We start from the raw sequence: 22,935 nt of genomic DNA on the forward strand, positions 1-22,935 counted from the left end.
GGGGGGAGATGCAGCATGGATCTCTGGCCCACTGCATTGAGGAGTTAACTGATGGTCAAAGGATTTGTCACAAATCACACAATAGCCTACATTGTTTTGTTATCGGACTGATTATCTAATGACCATATTAAATCGGTATAACGACAGTTGCGTCGGATGGCTGCCCACCAATGGAGCCAGGGTCGGCCGGGGGCATCTGCCTGTTGAAGGGAAGTTTTTCCTGTCTGTCTTCTGTCACACCAAATGCATGCTCTTGGGGAGAATTGTTGGGTCTCTGTAAATTATAGAGAGTGGTTTAGACCTACTGTTTCTGTAAAGTGTCCTGAGGTAACTTCTGTTATTATTTGATACTATAAATAAAAATGTTTTGAATTTAATTAAATCCCTCCTTCCCACTTTAAAGTCTAACTGTCACACTATCAGATTGTATCAGTTGATACTTGCTGTCTCTCTGCAGATAACCTCAAAGAACCCCTTAAAACATGTTTTAAGATAAAACAACATGCTTGGAAATCTAACATGTGTCTTGTACAGGTTTATTTCCCCCTAAAAAAGAAAGTAACATGTATTCATTATGTTATAGTATATTATTGCAAAAAAAGCAATTCAACAATTATGTGAATATTTTCCGTTTTAGAATTTTAACTGCTGGACACTTTGTGTTGCATGGACCATCACTGGCTTCCAGTTGTGATGTCACAAAACCATGCTTGTATTATATTTAATGGTTCTCTGTGGAGTTTATACCAATGGTCAAACCTAGCATCCAGGCTAGCCATCGCTAGTCTGGATGCCAGCCAAATTTAGCCCCGCCCACAACATTTGAGGTTAGGAAATTTGGTCTGGACTTGATCCGTTGTGGAGAAACTATGCTCGAACAAGAGCTGTTCGGACCAATCAAATTGTCAGGGCGGGTTTCATAAGATGATGGACAGATGATGAAAAGCAACATAATCAACAACACAAAAGAGCGCTTTTGTTGAATTTGTTTACAACAAAGATGGCTGCCGCTGGAGAATTCAGATGTGTAGATTCCGCCATCGCGTTTGTTATAGAAGATATCGACAGCACATTCATTTTCAAAGAGAAACAGTGATCAAGGCATTTGTCCATCTGAAAGATGTTTTTGCCATCCTTCCTACGGGATTTGGCAAAAGTTGAATTTACCAGCTGGCCTCAGCCACATATTCCATTGCTCTGATTGGTTGTAGATCTATGCAATTGAGTGCAGAGGCATTTTCTTTCCTGGTTCGGTTGAAACAGTACACAACAAGGTGTACCTGAAAACTTTTTTGGTAAGAAAAGTGCAATACAGTAACAGAATCAGGATTCATATTTGATCAGAACCGCCTAGTTTGACAGTTTGATCTGAGTTTTGTGAGCCTGGTGCTAGTTTCGTTGGTGACTACGGTAACACTACTCTATCAGTCATCGTCTTAAACCAGCCACATGTGAACTTGGAAATCTGTCTAAATGTGAGGGGGGCTAACTGCCCCAGCAAATGAAACGTGTTTGTGGATTTGTCCAACCACCCTCTGTTCCACTGATCATCAGGTGGCGGTGACACGTCACGACAGGCCGCAATGTTCCAGCAATGACACAAAAGAAGAAGACTGCAAGCTTGTAAACATGGATGTTAACAATACTGGCTTTAAAATACTCAGCTGCTGAAATGCCTTATGAGGAAGGAAATGCACTAGACACGTTTCTTGGACTAGGATACACCCAATGAGTTTGGGTGAGTAACACTAAATGTAAACACAACTTTTGATTACAAGAAAACTCCACAGGAACTCCACTTTAAGCTGAGCACTGAGGACCTCCCCAGCAGATGGATGTGAAAACAGCCATCTAGTGTCAAAATGATTTTTGAGTTGAGGTCAACTTTAAAGCCCTACCTCAACTAGACAGTAACCGTAAACAAGTTAAATATTTGCGTTTTTTTAGTGACTCAGACCGTACAGTGGCATTATAATCACCAGTGAGTCCTCCAAAAAACATAATTCAGGCAACACAGGAAACTGTTACATATTTATTAGATTTCTTAAATCTTGTGACAATAAATGACAACTGAGGATTGTGACCCCCAAACTCATAATGGTTGATTGCATGCATTAGCATAATGCTGTTTATGCTAACGCACATGTGGATTGAAAACCATCCATCCATCCATCCATCTTCATCCGCTTATCCGGTATCGGGTCGCGGGGCAGCAGCTCCAGTAGGGGACCCCAAAATTCCCTTTCGAGCCACATCAACCAGCTCCGACTGGGGGATCCCGAGGCGTTCCAGGCCAGGTTGGAGATAATCTCTCACCCTAGTCCTGGGTCTTCCGAGGCCTCCTCCCAGCTGGACGTGCCTGGAACACCTCCCTAGGGAGGCGCCCAGGAGGCATCCTTACCAGTGCCCGAACCACTCAACTGGCTCCTTTCGACGCGAAGGAGCAGCGGCTCTACTCCGAGCTCCTCTCGGATGACTGAGCTCTCACCCTATCTCTAAGGGAGACGCCAGCCACCCTCCTGAGGAAACCCATTTCGGCCGCTTGTACCCTGGATCCGTTCTTTCGGTCATGACCCAGCCTTCATGACCATAGGTGAGGGTAGGAACGAAAATTGCCCGGTAGATCGAGAGCTTTGCCTTCTGGCTCAGCTCTCTTTTCGTACAACGGTGCGATAAAGGAATGTAATACCGCACCAGCTGCTCCGATCTCCGACCAATCTCACGCTCCATAGTCCCCTCACTCGCGAACAAGACCCCAAGGTACTTAAACTCCTTCACTGGGGTAAGGACTCACTCCCCACCCGAAGAAAGACTCCATCGTTCCTGCTGAGAACCATGCCTCAGATTTAGAGGTGCTGATCCTCATCCCAGCCGCTTCACACTCGGTGCGAAACCGATCCAGAGAGTGCTGAAGGTCACAGACCGTGATGCCATCAGGACCACATCATCCGCAAAAGCAGCGATGAGAGACCGAGCCCCCCGAACTGCAACCCTCCCCGCCCGACTACGCCCTCGATATCCTGTCCATAAATATTACAAACAGGATTGGTGACAAAGCGCAGCCCTGGGAGGACCAACCCTCACCTGGAACGAGTCCGACTTACTGCCGAGAACCCGGACACAGCTCTCGCTTTGGTCATACAGATTGGATGGCCCTAAGAAGGGACCCCCCTCCCCCATATCCGCAGACCTCCCACAATTTCTCCGGGGGACCCGGTCATACGCCTTCTCCAGATCCACAAAACACATGTAGACTGGTTGGGCATACTCCCAGGCCCCTCCAAGATCCTTGCGAGAGAAAGTCTGATCGTTGTTCCACGACCAGGACGGAATCCGCATTGTTCCTCTTCAATCCGAGGTTCGACTATCGGCCGAACCCTCCTTTCCCGCACCTGGAGTAGACTTTACCAGGGAGGCTGAGAAGTGTGATACCCCTGTAATTGGCACACACCCCTTGGTCCCCCTTTTTGAAGAGGGGAACCACCACCCGGTCTGCCACTCCTGGCACCGTCCCAGACTCCACGCAATGTGAAGAGGCGTGTCAACCAAGACAGCCCCTCCACACCCAGAGCTTTCAGCATTTCTGGACGGATCTCATCAATCCTGGGGCTTTGCCGCTGTGGAGTTGTTTGACTACCTCAGCGACTTCCACCAGGGAAATTGACGACAATCCCCATCACCTCCAGCTCTCCTCCACCAAAGAGGGCGGTGTCAGCTGGATTTGGAGTTCCTCAAGTGCTCCTTCCACGCCCTATTACCTCCTCAGTTGAGGTCAACAAGGTCCACCTACTGTATACAGCTTGGATGATTCCTCGCTTTCCCTCTGAGGTGGCGAACGGTTTCAGAAGCACCTTGGTGCCGACCGAAAGTCTCTCCATATCTTCTCCGAACTTCTCCCACACCCGCTGCTTTGCCTCTGTCACAGCAGAGGCTGCAGCCCTTCGGGCCCGTCGGTACCCTGCAACTGCCTCCGGAGTCCTCCGAGACAACATATCCCGGAAAGACTCCTTCTTCAGTCGGACGGCTTCCCTGACCACCGGTGTCCACCAGGGTGTTCGTGGGTTACCGCCCCTTGAGGCACCTAAAACCCTAAGACCACAGCTCGCCGCCGCAGCTTTAGCAATGGAAGCTTTGAACATTGTCCACTCAGGTTCAATGCCCCCAGCCTCCACAGGGATGCACGAAAAGCTCCGCCGGAGGTGTGAGTTGAAAGTCCGTCGGACAGGGGCCTCCTCCAGACGTTCCCAGTTTACCCGCACTACCCGTTTGGGCTTACCAGGTCTGTCCAGAGTCTTCCCCCACCCCCTGACCCAACTCACCACCAGATGGTGATCAGTTGACAGCTCTGCCCCTCTCTTCACCCGAGTGTCCAAAACATACGGCCTCAGATCAGATGAAACGATTATAAAATCGATCATTGACCTTTGGCCTAGGGTGCTCTGGTACCACGTACACTTATGAGCATCCCTATGTTCGAACATGGTGTTTGTGATGGACAATCCATGACTAGCACAGAAGTCCAACAACAGACAACCACTCTGGTTTAGATCAGGGAGGCCGTTCCTCCCAATCACGCCTCTCCAAGTATCTCCATCATTGCCCACGTGTGCATTGAAGTCCCCCAGCAGAACTATGGAGTCCCCTACTGGAGCCCCATACAGGACTCCATTCAAGGTCTCCAAGAAGGCCGAATACTCCGAACTCTTGTTTGGTGCATATGCACAAACAACAGTCAGAGTTTTCCCCCCCATCACCCGCAGGCGTAGGGAGGCGACCCTCTCGTCCACCGGGGTAAACTCCAACGCAGCGGCGCTCAGCCGGGGGCTTGTGAGTATCCCACACCCGCCGGCGCCTCACACCATGAGAAACCGGAGTAGGACAGAGTCCAACCCCTATCCAGGAGAACGGTTCCAGAACCGAGACTGTGCGTAGAGGTAAGCCCCCCCAGATCTAACCGGTAGCGCTCCACCTCCCGCACAAGTTCCGGCTCCTTCCCCACAGAGAGGTGACATTCCACGTCCCCAGAGCCAGCTCTGTGCCCGGTTCTGGTCCGTTGAAGCCCTGACCTTTGCTGCCACCCATATCAGCGCAACCGACCCCTTTGGATCCTCCACAGGTGTGGGCCCATGGGCTGGAGGGAGAGGTCCAGTTACTTGTTCGGGCTATGCCCGACCGGGCTCCGTGGCAAACCCGGCCACCAGACGCTCGCTCACGAGCCACCGTCTGGGCCTGGCTCCAGACGGGGGCCCGGGCTTCCTCGGCGGGGTCTCTCTATCCCTTCCTTGATTAACCATTGAAGTCTTTGAACCATTCTTTGTCTGGTCCTCCCTGAGACCTCTTTGCCATGGGAGACCCTACCAGGAGCACAAAGCTCCAGACAACACAGCCCTCAGGTTCATAGGGACACACAAACCTCTCCACCACGATAAGGTGATGGTTCCCGGAGAGGTGGATTGAAAACCCATGCTCTTTATGTATTTAACAAAGCTTTAGAGAAAGCTTTCCACTGGACAACTGATGAGTTGTATGTTGTCAAATATCCATTAATCACCATTATAAGTTTTTCTGCATATTTGAGATAGACTATCTATTTAGTCTAGACTTGGGGCTATTATTTATTTGTTTAAAAAAAAAAAAAGGTGTGGTGTATGATGATGCAAATTTAAAGGCAAGATACCTGATAGCATAAAGCACTCACCTAGTGTAGGTGATTTTCTTATTAGAGGCCTAGTAATTTGATGCCAGGTAGTTAGACTTGCTATCTAGAAGCTGGTGGTGTATAAAACAGAAGACATATTTGGGAACCAACCCCCTTTGGGATTATTTTAAAAACAGGAAGGGTTCCTAATTGTTGTGTTTTAGTTGCACAGCCTTCTTTTTACACTCAATTATAAAACAGTCAGCTGTTTGTCTCCAGTTCGTGGTAACACAAATTTAACACTCATTTCTCTCTCTCTGTCTCTCTCTCTCTCTCTCTCTCCTCTCTCTCTCACACACACACACACACACACACACACACACACACACACACACACACACAGACAAGTCAGTACATGTTGCTGCATACTTATAAAACATTATAACAGTTGAAGACGTGATGAGGCTGTCATCTCTAAAGCCAGAAGATCTGCAGACAAGCAGAGCTGTCTTCAAACCAGCAGAGAAGACAGAACATGCACCCGGGAGGAGAGGAGTGGACAAACACAATCTGGAAATGTTAGTCAACTTCCCAAGCTAAAAACAACATCGCCCTTGTCAACTACGCACATAAGTCAATTAGATTGACCCTAAATCATGCTATATAACGAAGAACGGGACTTTCTATCAGTACTGATTTCTGGACAGGAAAAAAAAAAAAAAACATTTTTGTGCCCCCCTGATGGTTAAAGACGATGGTGTGCTTCTGCTAATTATGCTTAATAAAAGAGAGAACATTGTGAATTTCCATTGATTTTGTACAAACACTCTTTTATGGGTAACATTATCTGACGGTGAATGAATGGGTAATGTCATCAGGTGGCGCTTTTCGGAGTTTAATTCCTGACTGACCGTGGGTTCACTTGTCTGGGACATTTCATTCATAAATGTCGGCTTTTAATGTGGCAGTCATTCAGCCAAGGTGCCCATATCTCAGTAAAATCACCATGCTTGCTGGCTTCTTCAGTTTCAATGGAGCAGCTCCAGGATTTGTCTCTAAATTGCATTACCCCTTTAGTCTCTCGCTGCTGCAGGAAAGATTGAGCTGTACAATGTTATTGGAGCCACATTCATGCATTTTATTTCAGGGTAATTTCTTTAAAAATCAAAGCTGCTATAATTAATATTTTTATATTAACAATGTGACCAATGACTGATTCGGTTTACTTTCACTGCTTTAAACTCCATTTCCAGCCACGAAAGGCAACTGTTTTCAATAATCATTAAGCCACTGTACACTGCTGCTTAGCACCAAACAGCAGACAGACAAAGTTAGCAACCAGCTGGTGAACATTGTGGCGCATGCAGCCGCTGTAGCAGCATATATTACCTCATGGAGAACTAAACAGACCCAGGAGAAGTGTGAATATTGTACATTCAACCCATAGCAAGTGTTAATGCTGCCCTGTACCTGCTTGATGTGTAGCTGAGCAACTATGTGCCAACAAGTTTGCCATTTCAACTTCATGAGGTGGTAATATGTCAGTATTGTGTTCAAGATGTAATTCTGCTGCACACAAGTAGCACAGGTTCAAGAGAGCTGTACTGTTGTTTGTGAACTGATACTTTGTTGCCAAGTTGTGTGACTTTTGTGTAGAGCATATTGTTTACTATCCTTTTCTTCAGGTTTTGTTTCAAAGTTTTTAGTATAGACATGATTGATTGATTGATTGATTGATTGATTGATTGATTGATTGATTGATTGATTGATGTGACACCCGACAGAGCCAGTTATATTATTATTGGCACTGCTGGTGTCTTAGCAGTGTGTTTAGTTGGTTAATATTATTCTCATACACCTGTATGGTAAAGTAAGTACCATAGTAAGTGTCTGCTCATATCCTTGATGAATTACCACAATATATAATCTTGTTTAGTTTGCAGCAGGTATCGCAAAATACAGATTTGCATACAACGTGCTCATTCAGGGAATTCTGTTCAACTCTCTTATGGACAGCATGTGGTGGATCAGCTTTTCTAAATCTAATATACATTAAAAACCTATTATTAAGCTGCAAATTCAGTTGCCAACAGGGCAGAGACTGTAGAGAACTGCTGAACGGGGAGCTCAATATAAAGTCTTTAACCTCTGGGAAGCTGGTAATTAAAGCATACATGCAAAGAAGAAGTAGAGGAAGAAGCACCAGCTCAGGTTGATGTATTCATGTTTTATTTATTTTGTTTCAGCGCTTTTCAAGTGTGTCTGAAGAAAAAGAAAAAGAAATCATCATCTGGCCTAGGGAAAAATAGGCATCTTTATTTGTTCGTTCTGCTCAAATCACTTTTAATCCTGTTAACCTTGATGGAAAGGGATTCTGGCACATTTGCAGGAGGGTGAATCGGTACATGTTATGAGTCAGCTATGAGTCATCTGCTGCGAAATAGATGGTATTGTCAAACAACAAAAGCCCAGTATGGTTGTTACAGTGAAGACCTATGGAAAGAGGGTAGGGTGTGGTCAATATTTTAAAATGTTGAACTCTTATATAATAGATTAGAATCCTTCTATTAACTAAAATCTGATATGGGCAACTGTAGAAATCGGTATTCACTTCAACAATCAATTACTGCCCCATTACCGTAGCCAAGGCAGGGTGAAATTACATTAGGGCTTAAGAAGCGGGAAAGTGGTGTAATGACTATTAGTGAGCCTTTATAACTTGCACTTGCACAGGCAACATACACAAATGAATCTCTTTCTGTTGGTGTTACTCTGGGAATCAATTTACAATCTGCAAAGGCTTCCAAAACATCTCAGAAGCAGAAGTACGGAGTTTGGAGTCTGACTTGTTTAATTAAATAACAGCTACGTGTATTTGGCAGCCAGATGGACAGTGACGAACAGCCCAGATTCACAACACCAGATGCATCAGGTGTGTGAGGGAAGGACTGCAGCTGACCTGACAGAGGATGATGGATTTTGGGGAAACTCTGATGCCATGTCGGAGCATGAGATGTTTGGTCTACAGTTTAAAAAGACCAGACTCTAAAAATGTGCCTGCAGTGTGTTACCCCTGTGTCCGGAATTCAATTTATGTCAGAAGGTTCAGCCATTCTACACAAAAGAAAATTGTGAAGGACTTATAAAACATAGAAAGGCACATTTACATCTAATGAAATTGGTTTCTCTTCAGCACTAGCATTTATAAACCTTAGCGCTCACATCCTCTTTCATAAGATAAGGAGTTTTCATAAGCAGCAACAAAGTCAGCCATCAATCTCTACATATACGACAGAGCTGTTTGCTTTGCTGATAATATCACTAATAGCAGAAATGCATTTCCTGTTTCTGGCCTTGGGGACACACATTGGACAAGATTGATTTGTCTAAAGCGAAATCAATACTATATCATTTTGGGATTTTGTTTTTCTTGAGGAACTGTGTCTTTAAAATATTCAATCGCTGCTTGACAATCTTTGAAATGTCCGATTTCTTCGATAAAAACACAAGACGAGTTGGCTCTGTGCCAAAAAAGAGAGAGAGGGAACTTCTAAACCATGTAGCTGGATCTCCACCCGGTGGTTTGCGAGAGCACTCTGAAGGCAGTGTTCAATTCAGCAAACCACATCCACCCACAGAAACAGATTGCAGTAGAAGAATGCTGCTGACTCAACACCTGAGCTACATGGTGTGGGTTGCTCCAATATTCTGAAACATATAGTGACTACAGGTGGCTGCAAAATCTGTTGTATGTGCAGTTTGCCAGTTTAATTACTGTGAAGCAGTCAGAAAAATAAAACTAATTTATTTCCAGATTGGTATTATTTAAAAGTTTTGTTTTTGTTTTTACAAATAAATTAAGGATATTTACCCATACTTGTACCCCAAAATAGAATTGTAAACGTTGCTTTTTGGGGGTTATTGTTGTTGTTGTTGTTGTTGTTGTTGTTGTTGTTGTTAGATACTGTATGTGTGAATGTGTGTATGTGTGAAAACGTGTGAATCTGCCACCAGGGGGCGTCTGAGACACTCCCCTTAATAGTACACAGACATTATACACATACTTCATTTGAAATCAGTATTTTAATTTGATAACTTAAAAATTACTAAACAGTATTAATGTCTGACAAACCAAAGCATCCTATATGGAATAATTCTTTGTTTTAAATGTGAAGCATGCTTAAACGTCCATTAATCACCAATGAGAATGGGAAACTAAATGACCCCGCCTAATGCACTGTAGCTAATGAAATAACTGGAGGAGCATCAATTTACATTAAGCCCTCTGAACTACACCAGATCTTTTGCAGCCGGTGGTATATAGCCACCTATTAATGCCTCAAGACAGAGCTTTGTACAATCAAAAGTTAACTGAATATATGGGCCATCTTACACATTTGCCATGTGTTTCGGTGTTCAAAATAACCCATAAGAATATGTTGCTGCAAGGTGTTATTGAACTCAAAACAAAAGGTTCAGATTTTTTGATTATTGTCAGTTTTAGTGTCATACATAATATTTCCTAAAATATGCTTTACTGTACGACGCTTATTTTGTAATGCACCACCACTGACCTGCAGTGGAAGACATTCCATACGCCTCTCTCCCTCTACACCTTTGAAACATACTATTACTTATATTTTATTGATTGAAAAGTCCAGGCAGGGAAGAAAAGTAGTACAAGAAACAGAAAGTAAAATAAATCTTAACCTCAATTTCCCAAAGCCACCAGTAATGATGATTTCAAGATTATGTGGCTTTTGAGAAGCTGAGTAGCGTACAGACTGTTAGGATGACATCCCAACTCTTATCGCTATTGAGTAGATGATTTAGCTTTGGTGCTTAATAGCAAGGGGGGGGGGGGCTATAGCCAGATGTATTACCTTTTATTGCTATGTATAGCCCAGCTGGATGGGTGAGCAATTTCCTTTGATATCTTCTATAAATATTTATTGTAGTGAAAAATCACAGAGCGCCTTATAGAAGATGGAACTATTAGAGATTTAGGACAGTCGAAACACATCATATTTTGAATTGATAGCATATTTCCCTTAATGGGGTTTCAAAGCAATTGGATTTTCTTGTAATACGTACTATTACCTGAGAAATTTTTGATCAAAGGAAAGGGAAAGTTGTATCCAATAATATATGTCCATACAATATCTTACCATGCTTTGTGCATGGATGCATTCTGGTTTGTAGTTATAATTGTATATATATATTGAATATATAATTGTATATATGTAAATATAATTACATATAATAGCTGAAGATAGGAGCTCATTATTCACATTTTGTAAAACTCTCCACGAAACATGCAGAAACGTAATGAACCTGCCACGGTCACGTTTGCTGCGCCATAATTGCTTCCTTCCTGATTCAAGGCTATGCTGAAGCAACGAGATAGGCTTGAGTGCCTCATATTACCAGATAAGGAGGGTAGACAGCAGCATTAGTAAGGAATGGAAGAGGCCTCAAGATAAAGTGAAAGTGACTGTGAGAAATTGAAGGAAACAGCCAAGCCTGTTTTTTTTTGTTTTCTATTGCCTGCAGTGTTGTTGTGCTTTGGTAGGACACTCTTAAAGGTTATATGTGGTGGTTAATAAAGTTGTAAGCAACACATTTTTAATTAGTTGATTATTCAAATAACACACAATTTACATCAGCAGCATAAAAGCACATAAAATGGCACACTACTGTAAAATTCTGTATATTTTATTAAAAATGGGTTTATTCAGCAAATAAAAAAGTTCACTATCATAATGGATTATACTTATAGAAAACATACATACAGTATCAAAACACACAATTGAGGAACATAAGTGCAGTAGTAAAAAACTGCATGGACATCATACAGTAAAATCACATTTGAAATTGCTCATTGAGCATTACATACATGTAAAGTAGAAATGTAGTGTATGTGCCACTATAACTCTTCCAGTAACAACAAAGATCAGTCTGTTGGTTAAATGCTAGTTTCCATTAAGGGCTTGTCCGAGTGAGAATCCCTGAGTGTCAGACCTCTACGCCTGCAAGAAAGTGATGCGGTTATTTCTATTCTGTCTCATGCGACGACCTTTTCCATGGCTCATGTGTTTTTTCCTTCCTGGAACAAAAAATGTGTAAAACAACTGATTAGTGTGACAACCTATACTCATAAGAAAGCAAATATAACTGCAGAGAGTCCGATTTTACTTGGTTTCCTTTGATAATGTAATTAGCAGAGCATTATTATTCTCCTTTAATGATCATCTTCAGTTATAGGCTTCATTGTAGACAGTGCACCACATGCATTCCTCCCCCCCTTACACACCTTTAGCACACACGTCCATGCAGTTGTGCCTCGAGACAAAGTTGTTGCTGCTCCCTCCGCAGCCTGAGTAGATGAACTCCTCGCACATCTTGGTGGCTGTGTTGTAGTAATACCGAGGAATGGAGGCTGAACACCTCCCTTTGTCCAGAGGGTCCAGGCAAAGCACAGGAACAGCTGTAAAATAAGAGACAAAGCACAAAAAGACCATCACTCATCTTTGAAGAGGAGAACCGTCTGAGTCTTTGATTGCTTTTTAGCATCATTTCCACACATACTGAAAGTGCGAAGTTCTTGCAGTAGTACGTCTGAATTGCACCTAAAACGCTTGTTTGTTTCTTCTTTCAACAATATAGCTCAAACGTGTTGGAATGAAATCATGTCTGGTATCTCAGTGCATCGCCACACTGTATCAGAGATGCCAGTGAGCAACACTTCAGGATGACTCAGTGGCAGCAGGTCAGAGTAAAAAAGTTTATACTAACTTTTTCGTGGACTGCAGTACTCCTGACAAGAGGTGAGGTCTTGGAAGCGATTAGAATTGCCCTGGCAGCCACCGTAATAAAAGAGCTCACACTGCATGGTGGTCATGTTGAAGAAGTAGCGCTGAAAGAGGGCCCGGCAGGGTCCCTCCTCTTTAGGAAACCTGCAGATTTGAGGAACCTCTGGGGAGAACAATGACCAGATTTGAGGTTGGGATTAGATCAAGTGGCATCCTTGTAGCCTAATTACAATACACAGAAAGAACTCACGTTAAGTCTAATCAAATAATGCTACATTGATTAGTAGTCCATGTAGGCTACATATTAATTGATTGATTGATTTTATTTAACCACTTAAATATAGAATATCAAACAGTACTCTGTGTCATATATTAAAATACATAAATTGTCCTGGATGACCCAATAAAGCCCAAAGACTTATTTCCATTGTGTTCCCTACATAGAGAACACTAAGGGTAAAACCACACCTTTATCATGTTGAGAACTTACTTGGGATTCTGAAACATGTTTTCTGGCACTCCTGGAAGCTCTTGAAGTTGTTGGCATTCCCTTGGCACCCACCATAGTAGAAAATCTCGCACTTTTGGGTAATAGTGTTGTAGTGGTAGCGCTCAATTTCTGCCCTGCAAGGTCCCTCGTCCACTTGAAGCAGACACACGTCTGAAAGCAGCACATTTATTGTTACTCAAACACGAAACCACCATAGAAAAAGTGTTAAAAGCTTTAAATGTTGCTGCGCGTAACACCGATCTATATTGAAAACTTGTCTAACGCAGGTGGTCATATGATGGCCAACAATAAAGACTTGTTGTAAGTGTTCTTAAAGAGTTCGGTAAAACACTGAAGAAACGACGTAAACACAATGTTAGGTTACCTTTAGGCGACAACGCCAACACGTTGTAAAACGAGGAGACAAGTGTAAACAGCGCTAATACGCAAAACTCCATTGTGCAAAACTCAAGTCTTTTCCGCTTTGCCGACTATCCCAGCCACAACCAGCTTTATACTGAAGTGTTTCCCAGGGGAACTTTAGGGGCGTGGATGTAATGACTCATTTCCATACTACAGTGCAACCAGATTGGTGGTGATGAATTCATTAATGACATCACATGGTTCGTTATTACGTTGTAACAATGTGTAGTGTGACTGTTGTTGTAATGTAGTAACTATAAGGGCATATTTAACCCAACTGAAATAACAAGGGAGAAAGTTACATTCTCTCTGCTTTCACTGGTCTCTGAGGATGAGGATGAGCATGATGATGAGTATGATGATGATGATGATGATGATGATGATGATGATGTACGGAGATTGAGTAACTCCACAGCATCTTTGTAATTTCAGACAGTCTTGTGAAACACTAACATTGCAAATTCACAGTTTTACTTGTCTGATCCATCCAGCCAAGTTCCCATCACATGCCTGGCTGACTGGATCTGACACACACACACACACGCACACAGACACACACGCACACACGCACGCACGCACGCACGCACACACACACACACACACAGTCATTATTTTAAACTTGTTTGTCCTTGACTGCAATTTCCGTTCAATACTCATCTGCATCCTCGCTCTTCCAGATATGGAGGGTCAATACCAATATAATGTGCTGTATGTTAACGACTCTGTCCCCGGCCACAAGAACACTGTGTGTTGAAGGTAATATTAATCACGTATACACACAATTGTGAAGTGTGATGTCGAAGGTCAACCCCAGCACGCTTAGTGACAGCTGACCTTGCACCTGTAAAATTCTGGCACACCTGCAAGACAGTGTGATCCACCTTCAGTGACACTGTCCTAAATAAAAAGTGCACGCCTTAACAATGTTAGTAGGCTAATAGCCATAGCATCCATCTCCATAAGTAGCATGTTGTGTTCACTCAAAGCCTAAAAGCACTGTGTGTACATTTCAAGCCGTGTGACCTACATTATCTTTCATTGTCTTAATAATTGCAGCCACCTTCAACATTCTTCCAGGGAAACAGTGATGTCTCGCACCAAACGCTCAAGGCCCCTATTAGACTTGAAAGCAAATTCGAAAAACTTGAGTAAAAAAGGACAATAAAATAAAGCTTTTTGTTGTTACATATCTGCATAATTCTATCATGCTGGTTGTTTGCAGCTAAAGTATTCTGCACCTTCTGCGTGGAATAGCCTATAATTAATTTTGTTACAGACTGATTCATTACTGTAATGGCTTTTAAATCCAGAAAGAATTAGAGGAAGGATTTATTTAATTTACCTGTTTGAAACTGACTCTTGTAAATTTCTCCTTTGAAATGTGAGTTCCCTCTAATTGATATTTACGTCCTTTTTTTGTTGTTGTTTTGTCTCTTTTTGTGTTTTCTGACTGCAGCCAGTGTTTTTATGGATGCTGCCGCTTGTCTTTGGCATGGCCACCCTTGATAAATAGATTCTTAAAATGATAAAGCTTAAATAATACAAAGTAGAATGTTGAGGATGTTATGTGATGTATTAGAAAACAACCGTGCAGTCCTGTTCAGAACAATGATGTGTCTCCATCTTGACAGGTGGAGGCTAAATACAGATTAGCCGTCTAATCAAAGTGACCTGATACATGAATCACCACCCCATAACCCCTTTCTGAATATGGGAAGAAGCACAGTCAAAACAACACACATCCAAATATAATCTGCAACATACATTACATACAGCTCCTTGTTTTAAACATATTCAAAAATAACCCACACAGACACCTGTGTGATTCAGCTTTGATAGCATACTTCAGATACTTGATCACCCCATGGGGACTTGTTTTAATCAGATTAGCAGATTAGGATTGTTTATGCACTTACTTTATAACCCAGATTGAGGGAGAGGAGAGGGATTCTTCAGAAGGATTTCAGGGGTGTAGGACTGCACCCTTTAAGCAGCCGTGAGTACATTTATATTCTTTCAACTGAGTTTTGTGCAGTGTAATTTACAAACCTTTGAGACTTCACATCCATCATAGGAAGAGGCAATGACGATTTAGCAAAAAATGGTGAACGTTTCCTTTTTTTGACAGATAATGCCAGTTATCAATGTGGATGACCTGACGGACAAGGACAAGGCTTTGATGGAATTGAACCAAAAAAAACTTGAAGTGAAACTTGAGAGGTGGTTGGTAAGTTTCTTTGCACGGAAGTGATGAATATGTCAGTGTCTTTATTGTTCTCAGTGGTACCAATGAATACATTTGGTTTCAGACTTTTCTTCTTGACAAGCAAAACATAATAATTGTCAACCTGTTAGAATGTAATTGGATAAAGTACCCTTAATGCTACCAGGAGCAGCACTTAGAACTGAAAAAAAAAAACATTTCTGGATAAGACAGTCTCCAAACCCCTTTGTCTGATCACTTTAGACATCGAAATGCTGTGAGGAAATCAAGGATTATATTCAGGCTCGAGAGGATGAAGACACCCTCGTCAAAGGCATTTCAGAAGAGAAGAACCCCTTCAAGGAGAAAGGTGGCTGTGTCATCTGCTAGACTCAACCTGAGAAGCGCTTCATATCTCAGATTAGCACCCAAGGACATTCTCCCTCCCCACAAGAAATGGATTTGGAGACTAGAGGACATAGTAATAAAGAAATAAATGTAAAAAACTTCACAAGTATCCATGTAAAAAATTCCCCATCTTCTGGACAGATTTGTAGCCTTGTATATTTTTCTTTGAAAAGATTTATAAATGACAGTTGTATTTGGCAAGGGTTATATATTTCTCTCTCATGCGGTGTATATGGTCTGAGCAAATGGGCCCATCTTCTGTTTCATACACAGAAGCAACTGTCATTAAATGTGCTTGATTATAACTCAGCCTGTCTCCATTCTTTACTGTGTTTTAGGTCATAGACAGAGTAGAGAAACAGATACATCTTCATAACTCAAGTGGCTTTTAAGTTTATGCAACATATTCTCAAATACCTTTAGGACATCATTAACATTCTGTAGCATGATTAAATGACCTTAATGTACAAGTTATAGGTCTTGTCTTCCTAGTTTAACATATTTTTGCCTGGAATAGAATAAAATGTAGGCAAGTAATGACTTGCAAACACAAGTACGGTTATTTAACATTCACAGCTTTTAAAATGTAGGTAAACCATTTAATAAACTGATTTTTTTTTTACTGCGGGACAGACTGTGTAATGAGCTGCTAGTACCTTTTCTGTTATTTTATGGATTTATTTCTTAGATTGTAGGCCGCATAACATTTTTTTTAATAACGGGGCAAAAACATCATCTATTGGTTGTTTTTAACCGTTTTGCCTCATGACCACTTCAAATAAAGCATGATTTGTGATGCTTTGCCACACATTGCATGAGTCAAGACCATCAAAGAGTGATTTCCCTTCAAACATTGTTTCATTAAATTGATTCATTCAGTGATTTTTAGAAGTCTAAGGAGGTGAAGACATCCAGTAATTTACAATAAAATAGCAACGATTAGGGGGAAAAAATATGTCATTTTGTGCAGAGGTAGTAGTAGTAGGCCTATATTGTGTATTCCACTTATTTCCTATTCCGCCAACCCCACCCAATAATCTTGCAACCTGTGGGTTGGTGGGCCTATGTCCAAGGTCCTTGAGCAGTGGGTCCCAAACAAGGGGTACAAGATATCTCTCTGTACTTGTGGAGGCTTTTTTTAAAGCAAGGGGTTACCCATTTTCTGTTTGTTTATTGGTGGTTTTTCCCTAAATGTCGCAATCCGGCGGAAAGCCAAACACTGCAAACCTTTAAATTTCCCGCTGCGGTTAATATTTTATCCCAAAATTCCCAAAGTGGGTTAGAAATTGCCGTCACAGTGTGCGCATGCGCACGCACAAACAAGCGTTTGTCAACCTTTCTTGAACTGTTGTCAACAGAGATGGCGCTGCGCAAAGGAGCTCTCCGTTGTAACATGCTAGTCAACAGCCGTCATTTTTACAAACTGACCTCATTTGTTGGTGTCCGGTCGGTGTCTGACAAGGTGTCATCTAAACCCGTAACGTCAGGTGACCCAGAGACCTTGGGTGACCATTTAATCTACACACAAGAACACTTTGCATTAAAGGAGTCCCTCAGAAAGGTAACATGGAGCTAATGTAGCAAGCTATGACGTTACCATGCAAACATGGCAACGTTTTGCTTTGTTTAGCTAGCAAGCGACTGGTGAATATTTAAATACCCGGGTAGGTTGTTAGAAAGCAGCAGTGTTATTCCGCTTAATGTAACTGTAAGAAGCAGCGGAAGGGCTGTATAAGAAAAGTGGGTGAGAGGTCACTTTGCTAGCTTGTTATAGTTCCCCTTGACTGGACTGTTGATGTCTGCAGAAGCTGCTCTGTATTACGGCCTGTAGCTTCACCGATAAGAAATCTATCACGAAATTTGAACATTGTTTTGTCGTTTGCTACTTCTATTGAAAAGCTGTCATCCTCAAATGACTGCACAAACCCAATGTAGTTTAGTCAAAGCACATATAATGTTTGTTTATATTTGACACTGAATCATATGTTACATCTCCCTCATTGAAGAGCCAAAGATCTTTAGTTGCACATTTGAGTATTATTTTTCTGGTCATTGACTTTCAAAGTGATTTAGGAATTTTAATGAAATTGCTAAAACCATGAAATATCCATGTCCATAAGCAAAAATTGGTGTGGGTATTTAATATGAATGTGTTAACAGTAGTTTGTTATCTTGATCTCCAGAAAGAGAAGGCCAGATTGACTTTTTATTTAGTATTTTACTCGGATATCTCCAGTATTATTTAGTAGATTTTGTGAAATGGGTTAAGGCTGCCGATTATTTGCTCTTCACTTGAGCAATGGTAGGTTTCAAAGACAGAAATATGTCTTCTTTTTCCCAGGTTCTTCCACTTCAACTTATTGTGCCTGGCCTTTTTCTGCTAGTTATCGGACATAAAGGGCTGTTACTTTTGAAAAACTAAATATCAGCTGTTAGAAATTATGGTAGTACATTTTCAAAGCAACCATTAGCAATCAGCATGACTCATTTATGATATATTACTAGACAGACATTGGAGACAGAGACTGCAAAAATAACAACAAGTGGCTAATTTAAGGCAGGGAGTGAAGATGTGGTAAATGGGGGGAAGCATGTTGTGTGACTAAACCTTCAAAAGGATGCCAGGAGGTTGAAAATAAACGACCACTGGGAATAATGGGAAGGATGAAAATGTGAAAAGGAAATTCACAAAAATTTAATTGCAGTGCAGGAAAGGGAAATTGAGACAGCATGGTTTATTAAAAGAAATCACTGAAGGATAATGAGTGTTTATACATTGTATACAAATAGGGTTATAGGAAATCCTTTAGTGACTGTCCAAGGTCAGACATTTATAGTGCCAATGTTTCCACTACCAAGTTTCTGTTTGGGGGGGGGGCATTTTGACTCTTGTAGCTTTGTGTGTGTTACATAGCGTGGTGCTTAGACTTGGGCCCATTGTCATGTTGCTGTGAGGGAGAGACTGTAGGTGTGGTACACTCTTTTCATCTCTGCTATGAAACTCTAAAACTGTCAACACTTTAAAATGCAGTGATTTGATCCACTGTAAGTCAAAGTCCTGCTTTAGGAGTCTGGTTTATTCTTCATTTACACAATTGTGATGTAGACTGACTGCGTGAATTGACTGCTTGGTTATCCCGCAGTTATTATTGGCAATAGGGGGGAATGATTTGCATCTATAGTCTTGTACTGTGTTTTATTTATTTATTTATATATACAGTATATATATATCCCTCATTGATATGTTTATATATATATATATATATATATTTGATTTTATAATCCTAATCATGATTTATGTTGTGATATAGTCAACTTTCTAATATATTTTAACTTTGAAACTTATACATAAAAAAAGATGTGAATGAGCGTTGCCAATCTAGTCAATTAATGACCTGAAAATATATGTAAGAATATAGACTTCATTCTGAGTTCCAGACCTTGGCAGCCCTGCTGATAATTTGTAAAACTGGCTGTTATGAGACAATATAGATATAATGCAACCGGAGAAATTAACTTAATATTTGAAAGGGATGGAAATGGTATTGCAAAATGTTTAACAAATGTATAATGTGATCAAAGTAAATACACATTAACGCAACCATTTGGGCTGGCCCAGTCTTAATGAAGTGTGCCAGGGGGAAATCACTCCAGACTGGAAGTTTTGTAAGACCTGATGAGTGCAATGTTCTGACCCTGTCCTGCTACTTGACAGTTGGGTAATGGGAAATTGTTCTGGTATGCAACACAAATAGTCCACAATAGAGATTCAGGTTCACTCCCTGATGACCTTTTTGTTTCCCTTTCCATCAGCTAGTCATCCCTCCCTTTCCCTCCTCAGGATTTGAACTTTGAACATAGATGGGTTTTATTCCAGGTCAAAGGGGAACAAGTACAGTGGTGTGAAAAAGTCTTTGCCCCCTTCCTCATTTCCTGTTCCTTTGCATGTTGGTCACACTTAAGTGTTTCGGAACATCAACCAATTTAAACAATAGTCGAGGACAACACAAGTAACACAAAATGCAATTTGTAAATGAAGGTGTTTTTATTAAAGGTGAAAAAAAATCCAAACCATCATGGCCCTGTGTGAAAAAGTGATTGCCCCCTTTGTTAACATACTATAACTGTGGTTGTCCACACCTGAGTTCAATTTCTCTAGCCACACCCAGGCCTGATTATTGCCACACCTGTTCACAATCAAGGCATCACTTAAATAGGACTGCTTGACACAGTAAGGTCCACCAAAGATCCTTAAAAGCTACACATCATGCCGAGACCCAAGAAATTCAGGAACAATTGAGAAAGAAAGTATTGAGATCTATCAGTCTGGAAAGGGTTAAAAAGCCATTTCCAAAGCTTTGGAATCCAGCGAACCACAGTGAGAGCCATTATCCACAAATGGCGAAGACATGGAACAGTGGTGAACCTTCCCAGGATGTGGCCGGCCGCCCAAAATTACCCCAAGAGCGCAGCGACGACTCATCCAAGAGGTCACAAAAACCCCCAACAACGTCCAAAGAACTGCGGCCTCACTTGCCTCAGTTAGGTCAGCGTTCATGCCTCCACCATCAGGAAAAGACTGGGCAAAAATGGCCTCATGGCAGAGTTCCAAGGAGAAAACCACTGCTGAGCAAAAAGAACATCAAAGCTCGTCTCAATTTCTCCACAGCACATCTTGATGATCCCCAGACTTTTGGGACAACATTCTGTGGACCGATGAGACAAAGTGGAACTCTTTGGAAGGTGTGTGTCCAAGTATATCTGGCGTAGAAGGAAACTGCATTTCATAAAAGAACATTATACCAACAGTAAAATATGGTGGTGGTAGTGTGATGGTCTGGGGCTGTTTTGCTGCTTCAGGACCTGGAAGACTTGCCGTGATAAAAGGAACTATGAATTCTGCTGTCTACCAAGAGATCCTGAAGGAGAATGTCCGACCATCTGTTTGTGTACTCAAGCTGAAACGAACTTGGGTTCTGCAGCAGGACAATGATCCTAAACACACCAGCAAGTCCACCACCGAATGGCTGAAGAAAAACAAAATGAAGACTTTGGAGTGGCCTAGCCAAAGTCCTGACCTGAATCCTATTGAGATGTTGTGGTATGACCTTAAAAAGGCCGTTCATGCTCGAAAACCCTCTAATGTAACTGAATTAGGACAATTCTGCAAAGATGAGTGGGCCAAAATTCCTCCAGGACGCTGTAAAAGCCTCATTGCACGTTATCGCAAACGCTTGGTTGCAGTTGTTGCTGCTAAGGGTGGCCCAACCAGTTATTAGGTTTAGGGGGCAATCACACAGGCCTGATGGTTTGGATTTTTTCACCTTTAATAATAAACACCTTCATTTACAAATTCATTTTGTGTTTACTTGTGTTGTCCTTGACTATTGTTTAAATTGGTTTGATGTTCCGAAACACTTAAGTGTGACAAACATGCAAAGGAACAGGAAATGAGGAAGGGGGCAAATACTTTTTCACACCACTGTAGGCCTACCTGCCTTTTTTTACAGCTCGGTCACATCTCATTTCAACATTCAGGCCAAGGCCTGTGCCCCGTATATCTGTCGAAAATAGTGTCTGTTTTCTGTTGTAAGCGGAAAAAAAAGATGTCCATGTTTCCTGTCTGCCTCCTAGTTAGATATTTCTCAGCCAGTGAGGTTGGTTTTGGCTGGTCAAATGGTTGGCCGGTTTGGGTTTGTGTGTTTTGGAAGGATCCTTTTCTCCTTCCAACACACATTTTTTGCAATACTGGAAAAATGCCTGTGAATTCTTCTTCTGCACTTTGTCTTTTTTTAGTTTAAATGGTAAAACACAGGCCTGGTCGTCATTGTTGATTGTGCTTTCACTCGAAAGCAAAGATTTAACAATAGCTTCATGAAAGAATAATTCAATAGCATATATTTTTCACAATCCACATTTTGCACATGGTTTATTGGCTGAGGCTTGAATTTAATGTTTCCGATTTGTTGGATACCTCTTTAGTTTTTAATCATTACTTTTCATGGGCTTTACCCACTTTTTAGAGCATATTGTACTGAGCAGAGAAACACATTTGTAGAGCAGATTGTCATGGGCATGAAACCATGGCCCATTAGATATGTTTATGTATTAAGTTAATAACACCAGAAGCAAAGCTGCTGTAGTTGTTTACAGTAATTTGGCTTACAAGTCCAAATCCATTTGTTGGAGGACATTTTAGTTTGGATTGAAAAGCATCCAGCTAGAAACAGGAAAGGAAAGTCACGGCTCATACATTTTTATTTTAGATATTTATTTGTTAATTTATTTGGTTGAAATGTTAGGTACAACACTTACATAAACTGTTGATGTCCTGTGCACTAACATTTCCTGTTGACAAATTCTGCTGTGTAAGGTAGAATTGATTAAAGAATTGACAACTAAATACCACATGGACTGTAATCTACATCTTTAGCCTATTCTCTATGTGAGTTCCCTAAAAATAGCACTGTATGAGCGTTTCACAAGGTTTGTACCATAAGTGCTTCTCCAGATGTTGACCACTTCCAGGTGCTCGAAATAAGTCACGGCATCAAGGTTTACTCATTCCAAAGTCTATTCCAAAGCTAGGTTGCAACCCTTACTACTTGCAGGCATTATTGGCCATATCTCACAAAACCAAGACACTAATTATTTCTTATGAATTCATTATTTCATTTGTATTTAGTTGTGATACAAATGAGCACAAAACTGGTACATTTGGAGATAAATAAGTTATTAAAATCATATTCTGTATAGGCTGGTTAAAAACATCCACGTTGTGTTGTATATAGTGAATAATTACAGTGGAAATCCAGAGTTCTTGCGAGAGCACAATTTGAATTTGCTCATCGAGTTACTTTGGCATCGAGTATTGCTGCTCATTAACTATACCCTTGTAGGCGAGCTGCACCAATCACATCAGTGTATCTGATACAGGCGGGCCAGAGGCGAGCTAAACAGA

General features: G+C 41.6%; 3 protein-coding genes across 3 annotated transcripts in view; 2 read left to right on the forward strand and 1 right to left on the reverse strand.

Moving 5' to 3' along the window:
- Positions 1-11,351: 11,351 nt before the first annotated feature.
- tfpi2 (tissue factor pathway inhibitor 2) lies at positions 11,352-13,476 on the reverse strand. Its single transcript, XM_032534936.1, has 5 exons — positions 13,326-13,476; positions 12,941-13,111; positions 12,434-12,613; positions 11,952-12,125; positions 11,352-11,744 (listed from the first exon to the last, which is right to left on the reverse strand). The coding sequence occupies exons 1-5, from the start codon at positions 13,396-13,398 to the stop codon at positions 11,662-11,664; spliced, it is 681 nt and encodes a 226-aa protein (XP_032390827.1). The 5' UTR covers positions 13,399-13,476; the 3' UTR covers positions 11,352-11,661.
- Positions 13,477-15,087: 1,611 nt separating this feature from the next.
- Positions 15,088-16,283, forward strand: gngt1 (guanine nucleotide binding protein (G protein), gamma transducing activity polypeptide 1). The gene is made up of 3 exons (XM_032534938.1): positions 15,088-15,359; positions 15,492-15,590; positions 15,831-16,283. Exons 2-3 carry the CDS (start codon positions 15,495-15,497, stop codon positions 15,954-15,956), a joined length of 222 nt encoding a protein of 73 aa, XP_032390829.1. The 5' UTR covers positions 15,088-15,359; positions 15,492-15,494; the 3' UTR covers positions 15,957-16,283.
- Positions 16,284-17,309: 1,026 nt separating this feature from the next.
- zgc:85777 overlaps positions 17,310-22,935 on the forward strand; it is a 19,352-nt gene continuing 13,726 nt past the window's right edge. Inside the window, exon 1 of the mRNA XM_032534935.1 lies at positions 17,310-17,535. Coding sequence (XP_032390826.1) covers positions 17,335-17,535 — 201 coding nt within the window. The 5' untranslated portion in view covers positions 17,310-17,334. The remainder of the gene's footprint in view (positions 17,536-22,935) is intronic.

The sequence above is a fragment of the Etheostoma spectabile genome, chromosome 14 (assembly GCF_008692095.1).
Source record: "Etheostoma spectabile isolate EspeVRDwgs_2016 chromosome 14, UIUC_Espe_1.0, whole genome shotgun sequence".
Taxonomy (NCBI): domain Eukaryota; kingdom Metazoa; phylum Chordata; class Actinopteri; order Perciformes; family Percidae; genus Etheostoma; species Etheostoma spectabile.

Excerpts from the sequence above, each read along its gene's own strand:
- tfpi2 (XM_032534936.1), bottom strand. The coding sequence starts at position 13,398 with ATGGAGTTTTGCGTATTAGCGCTGTTTACACTTGTCTCCTCGTTTTAC. Across the intron at positions 13,112-13,325 it reads GTTGGCGTTGTCGCCTAAAG|ACGTGTGTCTGCTTCAAGTG; the intron begins GTAACCTAACAT and ends TGCTGCTTTCAG. Across the intron at positions 12,614-12,940 it reads AACATGTTTCAGAATCCCAA|AGGTTCCTCAAATCTGCAGG; the intron begins GTAAGTTCTCAA and ends TGTTCTCCCCAG.
- gngt1 (XM_032534938.1), top strand. The coding sequence starts at position 15,495 with ATGCCAGTTATCAATGTGGATGACCTGACGGACAAGGACAAGGCTTTG. Across the intron at positions 15,591-15,830 it reads TGAAACTTGAGAGGTGGTTG|ACATCGAAATGCTGTGAGGA; the intron begins GTAAGTTTCTTT and ends TGATCACTTTAG.